At 36.9% G+C, this 19,446-nt stretch overlaps 1 protein-coding gene across 3 annotated transcripts in view; it reads left to right on the top strand.

Moving 5' to 3' along the window:
- The first annotated feature begins 407 nt into the window (after positions 1-407).
- TAF2 (TATA-box binding protein associated factor 2) overlaps positions 408-19,446 on the top strand; it is a 58,638-nt gene continuing 39,599 nt past the window's right edge. For 2 of the 3 annotated variants that reach the window (XM_041407553.1, XM_041407551.1), the window contains exons 1-10: positions 408-534; positions 1,962-2,016; positions 2,793-2,953; positions 11,782-11,900; positions 13,227-13,368; positions 13,763-13,994; positions 14,359-14,543; positions 15,112-15,225; positions 16,496-16,595; positions 18,223-18,308. In XM_041407553.1, coding sequence (XP_041263487.1) covers positions 482-534; positions 1,962-2,016; positions 2,793-2,953; positions 11,782-11,900; positions 13,227-13,368; positions 13,763-13,994; positions 14,359-14,543; positions 15,112-15,225; positions 16,496-16,595; positions 18,223-18,308 — 1,247 coding nt within the window. In that variant the 5' untranslated portion in view covers positions 408-481. The remainder of the gene's footprint in view (positions 535-1,961; positions 2,017-2,792; positions 2,954-11,781; positions 11,901-13,226; positions 13,369-13,762; positions 13,995-14,358; positions 14,544-15,111; positions 15,226-16,495; positions 16,596-18,222; positions 18,309-19,446) is intronic. The other variant, XM_041407552.1, reaches the window with a different exon arrangement.

Raw genomic sequence — 19,446 nt, 5'->3', positions numbered from 1 at the left:
GCTGAGGGAGACCCGCGGCCACCGCCCGGCCCGCTCGAGCCTGTGCGCCTTTCCCGGCTCTCAGCGGACGGCGCCGCCCCAGCCGGCGCTCCCAGGAGCGCGGACCCCGGTGCCTGCCCGGCCGTCCTGGCCGCGGTCCTCCTGATTCCGTCGCTGCCCCCGGCGCTGCCCGCTGAGCCGGTTGCTTTCCGTAGTTCCCGTGGGGAGGAAGCGCCTCTGGACTGGTTCCGTAACCCCAGCAGACAGAGGGGCTGCGTGTGCACCCACAGGAGGGTTTGTACGAACACTGCTTGCTGGTGGTGCTGTAGCGATGGCGCTCGCTCCAGCTGAGGATTCCTGACTGCGGGGGTCACACATCCGCTGAGGAGATGAGAGATCCAGTACGGCGTGACACGGGGGAAAATGGAAGGACGCGCTGAGTGAGGATGATGTTGATGCCAGTCTGACGGTCAGCAGAGTGTGTTTAGTGCTACGGTTCAGGATGAATAGGAAGAAAGGAGACAAAGGATTTGAAAGCCCAAGACCCTATAAATTATAAGTATCCATTTTTTTAAATTGCTATACTTGAAACCAGTGCACGCTGAATCAGGCCAAAGGCTGCTTAATAGTGATGTATTTAAGAAGGAACTGTTGCTTGTGGTGTAGCCTGCATTCAGAAAATGTGTGTTGCAGATGTGTGTTTGAATGTGTAAATGGGCTTACTCATGGGCAGCAAGTCTGTCAACCATGCAGTCTCACGAAGATATTTACATTACGCTCTGCACACTTTGGACATTGCTTCACAGTGTCCGTCCTAAACACCATACTACGATGTTCCATATGCTGTGTCAAAAAGCTCTTTTGACTTAAGGGCTTTTTATGTATAAAAAAATGTTTGCCTTTGCATCAAGCCACTTTGTTAAGCAAATTGTCGTTTTCACACATTAACTATTTGGGTTGTAACCAAGCTGCAAAGCAGTTGAGGGTGTATTTTAATAGATTGCTTGTTATACGTCTTTGATTCCTTTATAAATCTGTTACATGAATGTATTTCTGAGTAGAATCAGTCTTCTCATATACACTTAACGTAAGTAAGATCTGAATCTAATTTTAGATGTAATTCTCTTGTAAGAATTTTTTATCTCACCTGAAGCAATATCACTTCTTAATCCACAGGATATGTGCAGATAAAGCATAATGTGCCATAGAAGTTGAATTATTTTAAGGTTTTGTCTTGAGTCATGAAATGCACTACTGTAAAGATGACACCCACTACAGAAAATTACATAGAAATAACTTACAGGATTTTTAAAAAGTTGGAATTATATTATCTCCTACCTTTTAAATCAGTTTTATTTACCAGGAGTTCTAATATGTCATTCAAAATTTAAGCAAATGCATTTGACTAGTATAAAATACCTATCTTGTTTAATGGATTAGCATTATTTTAAATTACAAATTCTTAGGGCATGCTAATTGTAAAAGCACATACTGTGTCTTTTAATGTGTAATACCTGCTTACATAAATTATGTGTAAGTGTCAGCTCTCCTGGTGGTAAACTTTCCACAGGTCTCTGGTTGCAGGTGTTATGGCTTATGCCACTACTGATACTGCTCATCACTACAGTGTTAGACCTGGACACTGCCATTTGTAGTTCTTTATTTTTACATGAAGATAATTGTTGTTCAAACATTATGTTATCTTCCTGTATTACCAGCAGTGTTCATCCTGGTATGATACTGTGTTTGATTTCTTGGGGGATTTTCCTGTCATTGTGGGTAATTTCTACTCATTATTTGGTTTAGACCACATCAAAGATTGAAACAAATCATTAATGATTTTTATAAAAGTATATTCTATTTGCAGTATTTATCTTTATGTACATATATGCTGTGTGGCTCTGTGTTAAACTGGGTTAAAATATTATTTTAAATGCTGGCATTTGTGCAAAACCTTACTTTATTTTTTTTTCTTTCAGCACAACTCATCAGGTAGTTTGTATCAACAACATAAATTTTCAGAGAAAGTCTGTTGTAGTAAGTATTTCTTAATAAAGTGTGAAGTAGAAATTAAGTGTCTGAGTTTTCTTCATGCTTTTGGAGGAAAAAGCTGCTCTCACAAGCTAATTATGCTGTTCAGCTACTTCATATGTTATACTTTCTAATCTGATGCTTCTCATAAGTCTGTCATTGCATGAGATAAAATTCCTTCTAATTGTGAGCACTTCTCGAAAAAGATTTCTAAATGAAGGCTGCTGCACTGTAAATATTAGAAAGCAATTTGCAGTTCCAAATTCATGCTCACATAGAGTTAGCTGATGTTTGGGATAGGCTTACAGAGTTTCTACCTTGTATGTGAGTTCACTTGGGCTTTGAAGAGACTTTCATCATTTCAGGCCTAAAGCCTTCAAGGATCTTTGTCAATTTACTTATCTGTTTTAAAAGATTCTGCTTAGGTTTTAAGAATTCTTGTCTCAAGTTCAGGTACCAAAACATACAACATAATGCTGCTAATAACTTGAAATCTAGTCAATAGAGGTAGATTTTTTCCAGTAAAACAGGCATGATTGTCAGTCACATTGAATTTTTTGTTTTGTCTTATTATTATGTTTCATTTACAGCTGCAAAAGTTCACCTGTTAAATGGTATGAAAGAAAATGTAAAGGGCAATTAATTTTCCTTTTTAAACATGAAAATATCGTCTTTATACTAGTGATTTTTTAAAAAAATTATATTAGTAATAGTTTTTTATATCTCTATAGTTTTTGAGTTGCTAAAGATTTTACAGAAGATTTTGATTTGTGTTTTCGTAGGGTTATGTGGAACTCACAATATTTCCCACAGTGGCAAACCTGAACAGAATCAAGCTGAACAGTAAGCAGTGCCGGATTTACAGAGTGAGAGTCAATGATTTAGAAGCAGCTTTCATCTATAACGATCCCACACTGGAGGTCTGTCACCATGAGTCAAAGCAGTAAGTGGTGTGTTTAAGACTCTGCACATGTAGTGATTTCTGTTGCTCTTAAGTATAACCTGTTCTCTTTTACTGTCAGGTTTTACCTGGTAATTTCCTAATGGTAACTTTTGGTCTGGGCTGATTTTTGGGAAGTATTTTGGTAATAATTTTGACTCTTACACTAGTCTTCTTTAGAATTTCTTGTGTTATTATATCTTTGTATTGTTTTGTGAAAGTATCAAAAAATTTTCTAAAGTACTTCATGGGGAAAAAGGCCTTGGATTTGGTCTGTGTGCTCAAGACAGACACTGCATTCCTTTATTCATCAGTTATGCAAGAGCTTCAATAATTCAGTTTGCAAATACGGTGTTCATTTATATAGGACACAGAATTCATTATCAGAGTTATGGAATTTTCTTTGAGTCTTGATGCTGAACCACTTGAGTGTATTAATTCTGTAATTCTGTTTTGCTTTGACATTTTTGTTGCTGACACTATTGCTCATTATGTCAAAAATTCAGAATCCTTATTGCAGGGATTCTAGATCATTGTGAAGAGCTAGAAAGTAAAACTGTGTGTTCTAGGGAACTGAGATGGGAAGGGGCTTTAGTGAAATATCTTGTAGCCATTTCATTTTTGGTAAGAGCATCATGGGCACGTTTTCCCTAGGTATTCTCTTTTGATTTGCTGGAACATTCATATTCTCACACCTTCTTTTGACTGGCTTGGTTGAATTTACAATTTGCTGAATTGTTAAAAAACTTCTAGTGAAAGTGTTGTTTAACTGCAGCTGATAAAAAATCAGTCCTTTAGGCTGCTAAAGACTGGCTGAAATCATCTAGTGAATGTCCCCTCACATGGGGTCGGGTAGAGTAGGTTGCACAGAGCTGTGTCCCTTTGGATTTTGAGTATCTTTGGGGATGGAATATCTGCAGTCTCTCCAGGCAACCTTCTCCGGTGTTGATGATCCTCACAGTAAAAAGAATTTTCTCATATTCTGATAGAATTTCATGTATTTTAACTTATGTCCACTGGCAGGAGCAGTGGGCACAAACTGAGACATAGGAAGTTGCCTCTGAACATCAAGAAACAGTTTTTACTGTGAGGGTGACTGATCACTGGGACAATTTATTCAGAGAGACTGTGGAGTCTCTATCCTTGGAAATATTCGAGTCATCTGGACATACTCCTGAGCAAGTGGTTGTAGGTGACCCTGTTGGAGCTGAGGGGTTGGACTAGAGGACCTTCAGAAATTGTTCCCAACCTCAGCGATTCTGTGATTGTGTAATAACTGGAATCCTGTGTAACTCCTGGAAGATGTGAGAAAGGAGCAGCATTTCAAATGATCAGAGTGAGCACTCCCATTATGTTAAAAAGGAGTTAGGAGAGAGAATTCTGTCATTTTGTGGAGGTGAGGGTTTTTTTTGTTCCAACTATTCAAACTTAATGGAAAATCTCTCTATTTCTTAACTCCTATGTTATTCATAGTTTTGAAAGACAGAGGTCACTAAATATTCATAACCAAAACCTAGTATGCCTCTTTCTGTATCTCAGAAGTTAAAGGCAATGTGAGTTACAAAATGTTGGATGAAGTTAGCTGTATTTTTCCCTTGAAAAACCTGGTCATAATTGGGTAGTTAAATACAGCATCTCTGCTCTTTAGGCAGGATTGCAAGCAGAATTACTAGAAATCTAAAAACTCTAGAATTAGTACCTCAAAAAAATCATCAGTGTGTTTTCTCTGCCCTTCTTTACAAAGAACTGCTTCTAGAAACAGTGGTTTGTGACAGTAGTCTTCAGTCTTCATATCTAATCATACTACTGTAACATCTGGTCATCTCTTCCAAGTTCTCATTTGCTATGGCAAGTTTAGTGATGATGTCCTTTGTACCCTTGCAGCTGAACTAGCTGCAGCAATTATTTTGAGCAGGACACAGATTAGACATGATGGTTTGTTTCTGATCTTACAGAGGTCATCACCTTTTGCACAGTTTTCTTAAGTAGTCTGTTGAAGTAGTAAATGGGGAATTAAGATGGTTCTTGGCAACCTATATAAATATTTTGTTTTCAATCTTTAGTTTTCCCTGTGGTGTGTAACAAGTATAAGTTCAGGTTGTAAGATTGTATATACAAACATTTTCTTTTGTTTTAATAATGCTTTTAGTTTCTTAGATGTTGTTTACTAAAAGAAGACTTAAAATCATAGAAGCATTGAAATTGGATAAGACCCATAAGGTCATCATCTTAAGTCCAAGTCACCATCATAAGTCAACCCAGCACCACCATGACCATTAAATTGGGTCTTCAGGTGCCATGTCCACAATTTTTTTGAACACTTTCAGTAACTCCACCACTTCCCTGGGCAGTCTGTTCCAACCTTTACAGTCTTTTTTGCAAAGAAATTTTTCTAAGTAGCTTATCTGGGGCATAAGTTAGAAAAGTTGTTAATTTAATGGACGCTTTCCTACCTTTTTATCAAAGTTCAAGTAATCTGAAGACTTACTCTCTTGTTAGCAACAGAATTCTGTTTAAAATTGAAAACTGTATGGAGTAAAGATTAGAAAACTTGCTGCAGCATCTCTGACTTGAAAGGTTATGTTTGCTGATGGGAGGTTAAGAGCAGTGGTTCACTGTTATGTTGTACGAATTTTGGCGTGCAAGAAAACAGTTAAAAGAGGGTTGAGAAATTCAGCTTTATGTGTGACACAATTCTGTCTGCTTCACTATGATGTTCTTTGCTACTTCTTGGTGAGATCTGTGAGATCACCTCTTTGTATTCTGAATTGAAATATTCAACTTGTTTTCAGTTGCAATAGTACTATTGGGTTTTAGCATCTTTGAGGGAAAATATCATTGACACGTGGTCTCTGTCATTTCACATTTTCAGTGTTGAAGAAGGTGAAACATTTTTTTTTCAGTCATGTATTTTTTCAGTTCCCCTGAATATCAGAATAACTCTTACTAAAAAGGTAATTAAAATACATGAAATTTGTAGGAAAGGTTAGATTATTTAATTAGCACATTAAATATATTTTCAGCTTTGATGCCATTTTCATATCACAATAGATGGATGAACTTAGATAAAGCAGTCACTTCCTTCCTGACTGAGCAAACACCTGAACAGGGGTGTAAGATATGAAATAATTCACAGTGCTTTACTCCGTGTACACAAGGTGGCAGAGAATCCCATTTTGCTCGTGCTTTTGAGAAGAATTTCAAACCTTGTGGAGACTGCATATAGTGTTGGAGAGTGTCTATTTTGGGTCATGTTTTGGGGCTGCTGTTTTTGGGTGTTACAGTTGTCTATGCTCCTCATCTTTCTTTTTCTTGTAAATTGTTGTTTTTCAATTCTGTCAGTATAAGAGAAATGAGCTTGCTTTTTCTGGACTATACATCTATATTCTCTGTAGAGATCTCAGTGCATATTCTGAGTACTGAGACAACTGCTTGTATCTCAGCCCTATTTATTTAAAACTGGCAAAGAAGATTTTTTTTTTCTTAATCTTATGGTTGAGATTGTAAACTGTTAAATAGGTGCAGCAAAAGTTTGGGTGCTGTGGTTTGATCTGTGATAAGTGAAGTTTGTGATGATCCTGTTGTGCTTCACATTTGTGGTATAATTAGGATGCCAGGCTGAGAAGCTGTTGCATTTTACTGTTACTATTGTGTAAAGGAAGCTATGTTTTTGTGTAGCTAGCTAATGGGAACATAATGCTTTCCTGTGTAGAGCTGCTTCATTTGTGGTTTTTTTTAGCTTGAAGCCTGTAGTATTTAAATATTACAAATATGGAGATGTTCTGATATCCTCTGACTTCACTGTTGCTTTAGTTACAAGCAGCAGTAAGCTGTGAGAGAGAGCAATGTGGTAGCCTTCAGGGCATGTCTATCTTGCAGTATTTTTTGTTCTGGGAAGTCAAAGATCAAGCCTTTAGACTTAGTACAAAATAGGAAAAATTCTGGTGGACTGAGCATGTGTTGCCTTGCTGCAATAAATAGCCTTTATTTACACTGATACAATGCTTGTCTAATTGAAATTTCATTACAGACATTGTTAGAAATAAACAAAATGTCCTGGCCAGGACGGGGTTCATTTTTGCAGTAGTCAAGAGCAGGGAAAGGCTAAGACCTGGAGATTATTCTATTCTATTCTTGACTCATTTTCCAGGGATGGGAAAAAGGCTTGCTTCCAGATCCCATAGCATGACAGAGGGGTCAGGTATTTTCATGAGTTATCTGGGGTGAGCAATACCACATGAATCATTCACCTCTTTTCTCATACACGTTGTCATTGGTATTGTTGCTGTTACTGTTTGTTGTCTTGTTTCATTGCTGTCTGGTGAATTGTTCTTATGTCAGTCCATAATCTTTACCTTTTGTGGCCCCAGTTCTCCTCTGCAGCCCACCGCAGGGGCAGGGTGGAGAGACAGAGTGGCATGTGGTTTGAAGTAGTTTCAGTGGAAACACTAAATAGGAGAATTCCTAGACCACAACACAAAGGTGCAGAGTACTTTTGAAAAGATATGACAAAGCCCTTAAATTTGACCAGGAATGAAAATTTTGGTTTTTCAGCTTGACAAAGGTTCAAATCATTACCCTATTAATAAATCACCTATATTTGAATGTATTAAATGGTATATCATGTATGTACTCCAATATCAAGTGCTTATTCTATATGGAAAGCAAAGTAAAATGGTAATTGAATTACTGGTTATGAAGAGTAATGAATTACAGGCAGAGCAAATAACTTACTGTGCCAAGTTGATGTTAAGTACTGTAGGAAAACAGTGGTTTATAGACTATATGTTTGGCACATACATTTGTAGCACTGGTGCAGCTGCTAATGTGAAATGCTATGGAAAGTTTGAAATCAATTAGTAATATTAAAAAATAAATCTCTGTAGTATTGCTTCTTTGCAGTCACTCAAGCTGCATGTACTTGGGCTGTAATTAACAGTGTTTGGGGTGAATGCTGATAGCAGAATGTATCTCTGCTGAGAAAAGACCATGGATACATATTTGTTTCTCATTGTCAATCTGCACTTAGCATTAGGAAAATTTATCATTGTTCCTTGGACTGTAACTTCTGGCACGTGCTCTGCTTTTCTGAAAATGGCCATATGCAGTTTATTGAGAATAGTTCAATCTATGAAAAGATTAATCTGTGTACTACGCCTTTTATGGGTTCCTTTTACAATGAATCACCCATTTGAACTGGAACACTTCATAAAAATAGAAATATAAGGAATAGATGTGTTTTTCATAAAATGTTAAGCTCTGGAGTCTCCCTACTTTGCTGTAAAATCATAACCTTTTCCTGTCTGTGAACCCAGTGACGTTTAAAGTGTAGCCACAAGCTCATCACAAGCCTCAAAGTTTGAACAAAATCTCACTGTGTAGGAAAGGGATCCCTGTCAATAATAGTCAATTTTCCAAATCAGTTTGGAGTAAAGTTAAAAGCAGTCTAACAGAATGTTACTGTGATTTTCTTTTGCTAGCTTTTTTTTTTATTTATTACTAATAGTTCTTTGTTATGCAGACTCTTTTTAAACTGAGTTTTCCCACTGGTATTTGTTTGCCTTTCTAGGGTGCCATTTGAAGGACAGCTTAAAGCAACTTTGCTTAGGGAGGTTCTTTGACCCCTCAATATGACAGATCAAGGAAGTAAACCAACTAAAAGCTGCCTGATTAATAAAAAAAGGACTTACTTTCCCATTTGACACTTTCAGCTGTGTCCCTACAGGTTCAGATGAACAGTAATCTCCTTAGTGGGTGAGCTAGCAGTGGTGCGTGAGTGAGACTAGGAGACAGCACATCAGCTGGAGTTTAAGTGGGTTGGAATTGTTCTGGAGCCATACCTGAAGTTATACTGTATTCCAGGGTACAAACTCAACCTTTTCCTTTTAAAACTTGTTGGCATTCCATCCTACCTTTAGGTACAGTTAAGGGTGAAAAAGGAAAAGAAATATGTTTAAACTCAGGGTTTGTGAGTTTCTCTGCTGAAATGGTCCCATTTACTACTCAGAAGCTTTCAAGCAAAGTAGAAAAGTTTACTGCTCCTGGCATTCTCAGCCTTGGTAGTGGTGCCAGGGAATTTGTGTTATTGCCAAAGATGGAGAACTACATGAAAATATGTTCTCAAATATATTTCAGTGTTTTAGCAAAATTTTTTATAGTTGTGGAGGACTTGGAATATTAAGCAGGGTGTTTGACATACCTAGACTTACAGAATGCTGCAGGTGGCAAGGTTAATTACACTTTGTTCTTCCAAGTAAGGTACTGTAATTTGGATTGTTTTCTCCGGGGATGGTGACTAGAGAATGATTAGATGAGAGCAAAATCCTGAAATGAGATCATGTCTGCTTTGTGTAGACTTCAGATTCCATGGAAGATGGAGTCCCCAGCCAAAAGTTAATTCACTCCATTGTGGTGCAGTAATCCTGCACCTGGGTCAGGACAACCCCCTGTATCAGTACAGGCTGGGGAATGAAGGGATTGCAGGCAGCCCTGCAGAGAAAGACTTCAGGGTGCTGGTGGATGAGAGGCTCATCATGAGCTGGCAGTGTGCATTTGCACCCCAAAAAGCCAGCAGTGTCCTGGGCTACATCACCAGCTGGGCAAGGGAGGGGATTCTGCCCCTCTGCTCCACTCTGGTGAGACCAGTGCAGCTCCCAGCTCTGAGGCCCTCAGCACAGAAGATCATGGAGCTGTTGGAGCAGATCCAGAGGAGGCCACCAGGATGGTAAGAGGGATGGAACACCTGTCTATGGGGAAAGGTTGAGAGAGTTGGGGTTGTTCAGCCTGGAGAAGATAATGGTTCCATGGAGATCTTACTGCAACCTTTCAATACTTAGAGGGGACTTTATAAGAAGGATGGGGCAGACTTTTTAGTAGGGCTTGTTACAGTAGGACAAAGGGTAATGGTTTTAAACTAAAAGAAGGCAGGTTTAGACCAGGTACAAGAAAGAACTCTCTTACTGTCAGGGCAGTGAAACCCTGGGACTGGTTTCCCAGGGAGGTGGTACATGCCCCATCCCTGGAAACATTGAAGGTCTGGTTGGACAGGACTCTGAGCTACCTCATCTAGTGCAAGATGTCCCTGTCCTCCCCTAGGAAAGTTGGACTAGATACCTTGGGAGGTCCCTTCCAACCCAGAGTGTTCTGTGGCTCTGTGATTCCATGACTGCTTTATGCTTGATTGTGTCCTGCTTGTGCTTGGATTCATCAGCAGTACCTAAATTCTGTGGAGAAGGTGATAAGTTAGTCAAACACTTTCTCTTCAGTTGTGCAAGCTTTTGAAAAACTGCTTGTACTGGAGAATTAGAATTAAGAAAGATTTTGCTCCCATGCTTAAACATGTTTAGAAATCCATTTTGAAAAAAGTGTAAAAACTATTGCATAAAGCTGTAAATTCTGGGTTATTTTTGAACTTGACTGGTCGTACTCCAGTAAATATAATCACATTAAGTAAGAAGGTAACGTCCTGCTCATAAGTTCTTTAACAGAAGACATATGCTTGTTCCTGCTCATTTCAGTGGAAAGCAATTAATCTAAGTCATAACTGAAGTAATGATCTGACTTTGTATTGAAGTGAGCAGTTAATGAGCAAGCTGATATGTAGCAGTGTGGGGTTTAGATGGTGGATGCTGCTACCTATTTCCCAGTAAGCATCTCCTGTGGAAAAGCAGCTTGGGTAAGCATTCAGGCAAAGCAGTCAAGTCCACACACCACACTCACCACAGCTAGCTCAGTGAACAGAGGCAGAAGGGCCTTTTGTATCCTAAATTACAGACAAGTTTTATTCCAGCACACCAGAGGGGAAATCAGGGAAAAAAGACCAAGCCACGTGCTGTGCGCAAGGCGGTAAGTAGGGATCAGTGGCCAATGGTCTGAGGGCACAGGGGTGGTACAAAGGGTAGGACAAAGGATATTGCCCTACAGGAAGACAGGGCTGGCCACTAGGGATACCACAACCAATAAGGAAACAGGGAAAGGAGAAATCAAAATAATTAGGAAGGTATGGGGAATGAAAATTGGGGTAGATCAGTGCTGTGAGGCTCTGCGGGGAAGTTTTCTCTTTCAGCCTAGGTGGGGACTCTAAGGTGTATTCTTCCAGGGTGAGGCCCCGGGGATTTCCCCGGGGGGTTCAAAGGAATCCACACTGATACATAGTTGCTCAAACATGGTTACAAAAACTGTGTTTGCATCTTAAATAAATAACGGTAGGCTTTAAAAAAGAAGAATGTTTCAAATATAAGTAGAAACTAAAAAGTATAGCACATGTTTCTGTGTTTGTGTATTAAGCCCAAAACTCTTAACATATACTATTTTATGTGTTATATACAAATGCATTGAAAAATCCCTATTTCTATCCATCAAGCTAAAGGGGAAAGATTCCATTGCCAAGCTAAAATTTTACATTTAGAAAAGCAAAATAAGAGTAAAACTGCAATATATGAGGAAGCAGGTCTTCAAAATAGAACTTTAGAATAAAGATACAAACTTCATCCAAAATAAAACCCAGAATTTTTAATTTCTATTCCAATAAATGTAGTTATTACTCTTACTGGCAAGAAAAGAACACTGAGCATTTCTCAATTTATTGGGAGTTATTACTGTTTAAGTCTTTTTGATCATAGATCACTTCTGCAAGAGCCATGTTTTAAGTTCTGGCTGTTGAAATCTAATCTTTACTGCTTTTCTCTTCCACTCCTTTAAAAACAAAACAAAACTTGGACTTGGTTGTCCATGCACCTTGAAATTCAATTTAGAAATTGTCTTAACTCCAAAGCTGTTTTTTGTGGTTCAGCACAACTGTTCTTTAAGAATTAACTGGCTATTTCTGACAGGAGGAATCTCAACTATTTCTCCAATGCCTATGCTGCCGCTGTCAGTGCTGTGGACCCAGATGCTGGAAACGGAGAGCTCTGCATTAAGGTTCCCTCGGAGCTGTGGAAACATGTTGATGGTAAAGAGACCATACTGAAGAATTCATTTAAGATGTCACAGTTGTCAGCTATCAGTTTGTTTAGGAAGATAGTAGCTTTGAAGAAATAGAAGTAGTGTTACATTATGTTATGAATTTATGATTACCGTTTCCTTTTTCCTCTTCACTTGAATTCTGAAAAATTCTTGCACTTTTTGGTAATAGGGAGGAGTGTTGCAAGGCTTCTTGACACTATATACAAACATACTCTTGGGTGGTCATGACCCCAGGAGATTACTTGGGGAAGTGGGAATAAAAAAGTATATTGGGGATAAATTGTAATTTTGAAGCTGCTTACAATATATATATGATCCAACAAAAAATAATTTACAAGGATATAGTTATTTACATCTTTTTACAAAGCTCTACTAATTTTATTCCTCACTTTGAGGAATGGTCATTTTAAAATTGATTTGGTAGTGAAAGTAGACTCCTTTATAAGCTGGCATCCTGGAATAAGTAACTGTTTTAATAAGTTAGTCTCCAGTGTTGATTATTTTCTTACAGAGATCTTACTAGTTTCTTTTATTATATCTTGCATGGTTGTATTGGTTTTTCCCATGGATTTATGAGACCTCTGAGAGAATAATAACAACTGTATCATGAGGCTGACTCATGCAATATTGACAGATGCACCTTAATGGGAAAGACACTTTTGTTTATTTTAATTTTTGTGTAAGTTCCTGTTGCCTTACATGCAAGTCTAGAAGGGAAAATACCCTAACATGTATAATTTCACTTTTCAACGTTTGAATGCAAAAATGTGGTGAGACTTGAGGATTAAATATCAGCACATGCTTGAATTTATTTTCTTGCCAATCTATTCATAGGTGAGATTTCTGTGAAACATAACCAAAGTGAAGACACTTAAGTGACAGGAAAAGTATTAACTATAGTAAGAGATTTTAAGCAACTGCAAATATCAATAATATGTCTTTTAAGAATGTGCCTGCTTCATAGAGTTTTTGGAGAAAATTTTTTCAGCAAGGTGCTAAGGAGATCATGTTTAGGATACAGTCTATATAAATATGTTTTACTGTTGGGGAATTAGAAGATGAAATGTGACTCCAATTGCAGTTTTTATTAATTAATAAAGGTTCTTGTAAATTCATCTCCTGTAAGTTGTGCTTAGGGAGGCCTCAGTTTTGTAAGCTTTGAGATGTACTTTGTAAATGGACTGGGAAGTCCATGAGACTGAAGTTACCACATAGTGTTCAAAGACCTAGAGTCCAGAACTGAGTTACTATTCTACAATAACTTTCATGTAAGTTGTATATATTTACTCCAGTTTCGGTCTTTGTGTGGCAGAGTTAAAAGTCCTGAAGGTGCATATAAACTTTTCTCTGGACCAGCCAAAAGGAGGCCTTCATTTTGTGGTACCCAACATGGAGGGCAACATGGCAGAAAGAGGGGCTCATGTCTTTTCATGTGGTTATCAAAATTCTACAAGGTAAGAAAACTGTCTGTTAGATCTAACTGAATGTTAGATTTGTATTTCTTATTTAGTCTCAAAGGGTAGGAAATACAAATCATTTATTTGAATTATTTCAAGTTTAAAAAATTGTAAAACTTAATTTGTGCTTGAGCTTACCAATGTGAAGTAGCATCTAATGACTAGTAATTAGAATGTCTAGTTTTTATAGCTTAGCAGGAGGTAAAGACAAAAAAAGCTTGTAAAGCATTATAAAGTTAATGTATTGTAGAAGTCAGTATATCAACATTCACATATTATTAAAGTATTTAGGGATATAGTTTGAAACTTGAAAGAAAAATCACCTGTGAAAAGGAGTATAATTATTAAGTATAATTGTTAACTATTTTCCCCCTAATCCTAACTTTTCTAGATTTTGGTTTCCTTGTGTGGATTCATATTCTGAGTTGTGTACCTGGAAACTTGAGTATACTGTAGATGCTGCAATGGTTGCTGTTTCAAATGGAGATTTGGTGGAAACTGTTTACACCCATGATATGAGAAAGAAGACTTTTCATTACATGTTGACTATTCCAACTGCAGCTTCTAACATCTCCTTGGCAATTGGACCTTTTGAAATTCTTGTTGATCCATACATGCATGAGGTAATAATCTTCATCATAGAAGTTTCCTTTTTTTTCTAAAGAATTACTGGTGTTTCATGTTGCAGTCAGTATATATTAGTCCAATAATGGGTATTTCTAGATCAATCTTCATCAGTATATGATAAAGCTTGTCTACTAATGCCTGTATTTAAATTTATCTCCAAAAACAAATGCCTTTAAATAAGCAGCAATTCCTTTTATGTCTTAGTTTATGGGGCAGATTTAGTTGAAATTGGGTTTCTTCCCTGAGATATATAATATACTTGATATTTATATATTTAAATATATTTGTAGGTCTTGTTTTTTAATAAAAAAAATAATAAAATTTTTAAAATAATAAAAATTACTTTTCCTTTGTTTGTAGGTGACTCACTTTTGCTTACCACAACTTCTCCCACTGCTCAAACATACCACGTCATACCTTCATGAGGTGTTTGAATTTTATGAGGAGATTCTTACCTGCCGCTATCCTTACTCCTGTTTCAAAACTGTTTTTATAGATGAAGCTTATGTTGAAGTAGCTGCTTATGCATCCATGAGTATTTTCAGGTTAGTATTTGAGAAAATTGCTCCTTCTAAATCCACAGGCCTAGAAGCTCTAGATCCAAGACTGTTAAGAAATGTGTGAAACTCTAGTTATTTTTGTAGCCTGAGTGTTGGGCTTTCTAGTTTGAAAAGGCTTGTTTTTATTGACATTACAGGCTTTTAACACCATTTCCAGTTTTATCTGTTATAAAGATCTTAGATTTACTTTAAGAAAAAAATGGCAGTGATTTTCCTTCTGAATTAGAAATGCCATGCATGAAGTATTTAATCTCAAATTAAGTGCAGAAGTTTGATTATATTTTATTTTCCTCCAGCTGGAATAAGGTATCAGGAATCCAGGAGAGTGTCACCAGTTAAACTACTTAAACTCTGTACAGAGAGTTGTGTATGGATGACAATAGCAGGAGATCTACCTGCATTAAGATTATTAAAAATTAAAAAAGATGTTACTACCTCACTGAAAAAACAGTGAAGAAATTATTTTACTTGTTTTGGATTTTAAGGCAGGGTCTCTTTTGTTTCTTTGGAGCCAGTGGTCATGTTGTGTTCTTTTCTTTCTTTGGGGGTCCAGCACAAATCTCTTGCACAGTGCAATGATTATAGATGAAACTCCACTGACAAGGAGATGCTTGGCACAGGCCCTGGCCCAGCAATTCTTTGGATGTTTCATATCCAGAATGTCCTGGTAAGTATTTTACCATAAATTGGGAGGATCTAGGAAGCTCAAATTTTAATTTGCAGAATTGCATTTTATAGGAAAAATAAGTAAAACAGTAATTGTAGAAGAAAGCAAAAATGGGAAAAAATGTAAGAATAATAAGCTCAATAAATTAAAATCCATTAGTATTTTTTGTTGTTTTGAAAGGAGAATGTGAGAGATAAAAGTTCCAAAGATTGTATAGTTTGAATATATCTTCCTGAATGTTATAGTGTGCTTTGGCATCTGAAAATTTTAGAAAGCTAATTCTTTTGCATTATCAGTCAATTTCTGTTAGATATTTTGGATGATGAAGTATAGAGTGCATGCAAAGTACTTGTAGAGCACAGAACTGAAAAATTAAGTTTTTCAGGGGGGAGAATGCAGAAATTAGTGTCAAATAGGAAAATTACTGCTAAGGTGGCTATAACTCCATGTCTCAGAAAACACCTCCCCAAATGGCTCCTGCAGTTCTGATCAATATTTTTCTTAAATTCTTTTGCATACACTTTATTTACTGGGGACAAGTTACCCATTACTTTTTAATGGCAAAAGTATATGTCCCAGGGCATACTTGTCTTAAAAACAAGGAAAATCAACATGTTCCTAAATTGATGTTTGTACTGTTGTAATTTCTGTGGCTTTATTCTTTATTTCTAGCCTACTTCTGTGATGAAGGCAGTTTTTTGCACTCTTCATAATGACTCCATGTTCGTGTGTTCTTGATATTTACTTCATCATATTCTGTGTACAATGTCATTTTTCTGTTTAAGGTTCTAGTTCATGATCATGTTTTAGTTTTTGTCTGTTTTTTCTCTCTTAGAACATAACTTACAGAAGGTGTGTTTAAAAGGGTGTCCACCAAATTGTGAAATAGGTATTTCATCTACTTGCTGTCCAGGTCTTCTGCACTTCATTGTGTTGTGTATCAAGAAATTAAGATCATGTCAATTAGCAGTTGCTTTAACTTTAGTGTCCATTTTCACCTGTTTATTATTATTGTTTCAGCTAAAATAGTTTTTATATTTTAATCTGAATTTCTGTGGTAAAAGTTCAGTTTTCACTGACTTTTCAGTTTCATTGGTTCTGTCCAGGTGCCAAGTTCCATAAATTGGTTCACAGCTCATCAGACTTCTGTTGACTTAGAGAAGTTATACAAGCTCTTGAAATTTGTGGCTATTTTTGAGCTGGTCAAAAATACTATCCCTTACAAAATTTCCTCTGAAGTGATTTAATTCATGTTTCTTTCTTATAATAGGTCAGATGAATGGGTGCTAAAGGGAATCTCTGGTTACATTTATGGGCTTTGGATGAAAAAGACCTTTGGTGTTAATGAGTATCGCCACTGGATTAAACAGGTAACATTGTAGCATTTTTTATACCTTTCAGACATTTTGCATCAAAGAAAATACAATATAAAACCTGAATATAATATACCTTTGCATTGCAACCTAAAGACCTTTTTAGTAGTGACAAACCTCAGAGCTAAAATATTTTTACCACTTGCTGCAAGGAAGAACACCAAGCATACAAACCAAAAGAGATTTTTGTGAGTGCCATATGAATAATGAATAATAATTGTTGTTGTCTCTCCATGCAATTAGTTTTCCTCTTTTTGTTTGGGCTCCTGAACCAAAAAACAAGTCCAAAAATTATACTGCTTTTGGAATACTTAGAATAGAGTATAGGATTCATAAGAATTTGTATTTGGTGATTTTCTTATGCTGTGATGGTTATCCATATAGCTCAGAAAGGCTCCAGTATTAGCTTGGATCAGTGGTGGTTCAGGTATCTTTTAGTATCATTGTAGTACTAAATGAAATAATGAAACAGTAAAAAAATCCCTGTTTGAAGTGATTTCTTTTCTTGGAAAACAAATTTCTGTCTATAGCTTACGTTTCCAAATGTAATCTTTGAGACAGGTACTTTGTAGTGGTAGCAGCAATGACTACTCGTTCTTGCAAGTAATATTTATTCACAAAAAGATATGTATCTTCTCATACGTATATTTCTTTCATCATGTTCTCTTACTCCCCCTATTCCAAAAAGTAAATCCTAACTTCATTTGCTCCATTTACATCCCTCACTCACCTGGGGACCCAGTACCACTTCCTTCTCTGCCTAATGCTCATTCATTTCACCAGTCTGGTGTTGTCTGTGCTGAAGGTGTGGATGCTGCAGAGAACAGCAGAACTGGATGGCAGTCTGTTGGAAGAGTTCACTGCTGTCTGCAGCAGAAGTTGCTCATGTTGTTCCCCATCTGTCCACACTAAACTAAAGGTGTCCACATAGAATTGAGAGGTGCTACTATCACAGGCTCCAGTTCTGTCCTTTTTCTAGTGTATTACCAACATATGAAAGTGTGCAAGTTGATATGTATCAACAAATCTCAATACATATAAACATTTGAAAATTCTGTAACAATGCGTTGCAGACAGGCATCAGTTTCCATTTCCTGTGCTTAAGCTGACACAATTTGATTCATGTTGACTTTTGGGTGACAGTGAGCCCTTACAAACATCCTGCCTTAGAGTGTGCTTTTTAACCTGGCATCACACAAGTTCAGACCCAGTGCAGAGCTTGGGCTAGACATAAATATTTATTTATATCTATATTTAATATTTTATATTTATTTGTATGTGTGTGTGCCTGTAGTTGTTTTCCATTGCATTAAATGCTGATCACATTTATTTCTTTTGGTCAAAGACAATTTATTTATTGAATAATAATACTCTGGTTATAATGTAGTTCAGCACTGTTGGGCATTAGCCCCTTGTTCAGCCCCTGAACAAGTATGAACTACTAATTTCTACTGTTTTATTACTGTTTGTCATTTGAGGAAAATCCCTGATTTTAAAATATTTCTCTCTTTGTAAACAAGCTTATTAGGAGGTATGACTTGAACAATATTGAAAACTTTTCTGTGTTCTTTAAATAATTTCTCTGCTCTTCAAAATTATGCTTACTTATGTATTTTGTTCTTAGGAGTTAGATCAAATCGTGGCATACGAACTGAAGACTGGAGGAGTTTTACTGCATCCAATATTCGGAGGAGGAAAAGAGAAAGACAAGTATGTTTGTTTAAGCTGCAAGTCATTGCAGGGTATGTTTTTATGGGGCCATTAATATATGCCTTGGGTGTGTTGTGTAGCACAAGGCCAAAGACTGAAGATGTCGAGCTGCCCAAGGCATGTATTACCAGTCACATAAAGTACATCTTGAGTATATTGTAATACCTGTTGTTTTTTTTTTTTTCTTTCAATTTGAATCTCAAAGGAAATGAAGTATAATGAATGTTTTTAATGCTGTTACGAAACTGCTTTTTAGTAAGAGGATAGGAGAGAACATAGAGCCAGAATTTTGATGTGAGCTGTTTCTGGAGTGGTTAGTGATTTTCAGGCTTTTTAATTGTATCATCAGCTTTGTTTCTTTGCTCTTCTTTCTTTCTGCTCTCAGATACCACCTTGTAGTCTTAGACTGAGATTTCTTAGTATAATGAGGGTAGAAAATTATAAGATCAGGCATCTGAGAAGTACTGTTAGTTACTGGTGTGAACTGGCTGGGTTTTTATTTTCCCAATAATTGTAGCTTCAGTCTGTCTAGCTTCGAATTATTCCCCTTCCCTGTCTTGTAATACACCAGTATTACCCACTGAGAAGTACTAAACACTGGAGGTGGAAAAATACTGCTGCATGTCAGATCAGTAAGTTGATGTGGGTTTCAGTGACTGGGTTTTTTTTTTTCCTGCATAAATTGATCTCCATATAACACAGCCGGAAAAATACTGCTGCATCAGTAAGTTGATGTGGGTTTCAGTGACAAGCTTTTGCTGGTTTTTTTTTTTCTTGCATAAATTGATCTCCATATAACGCAGCATCACAAGGGGTTGCTTTTTGGAAACACACAAGCAGCATGTGGACAACTGCAAGGTTGAGCTTGTGCAGGTAGACTACTACATCAACTTCTGTTCTTTACTGCAGCAGAAGCCCCTGTCTTATGAAAATACAACCAAAATTGCCTATAACAGTGGTTCTTTTGCATTTGATTGTATGTAAATCCAGATTTTGTTCATTTAAAGTTAAAACTCAGGATTTAGAACTGAATGAATTATGAAAATCACTAAATTCACAGTAATAACATCAGATTAAACTAGAGATCAGCACATTTTTAAAGAAGGAAATTCACTAAAATCAAAATCTCTTTTTAACT

The sequence above is a fragment of the Onychostruthus taczanowskii genome, unplaced genomic scaffold (assembly GCF_017590055.1).
Source record: "Onychostruthus taczanowskii isolate IOZ18803 unplaced genomic scaffold, ASM1759005v1 scaffold27, whole genome shotgun sequence".
NCBI lineage: Eukaryota > Metazoa > Chordata > Aves > Passeriformes > Passeridae > Onychostruthus > Onychostruthus taczanowskii.
This window is presented reverse-complemented; position numbering and strand designations above follow the sequence as displayed.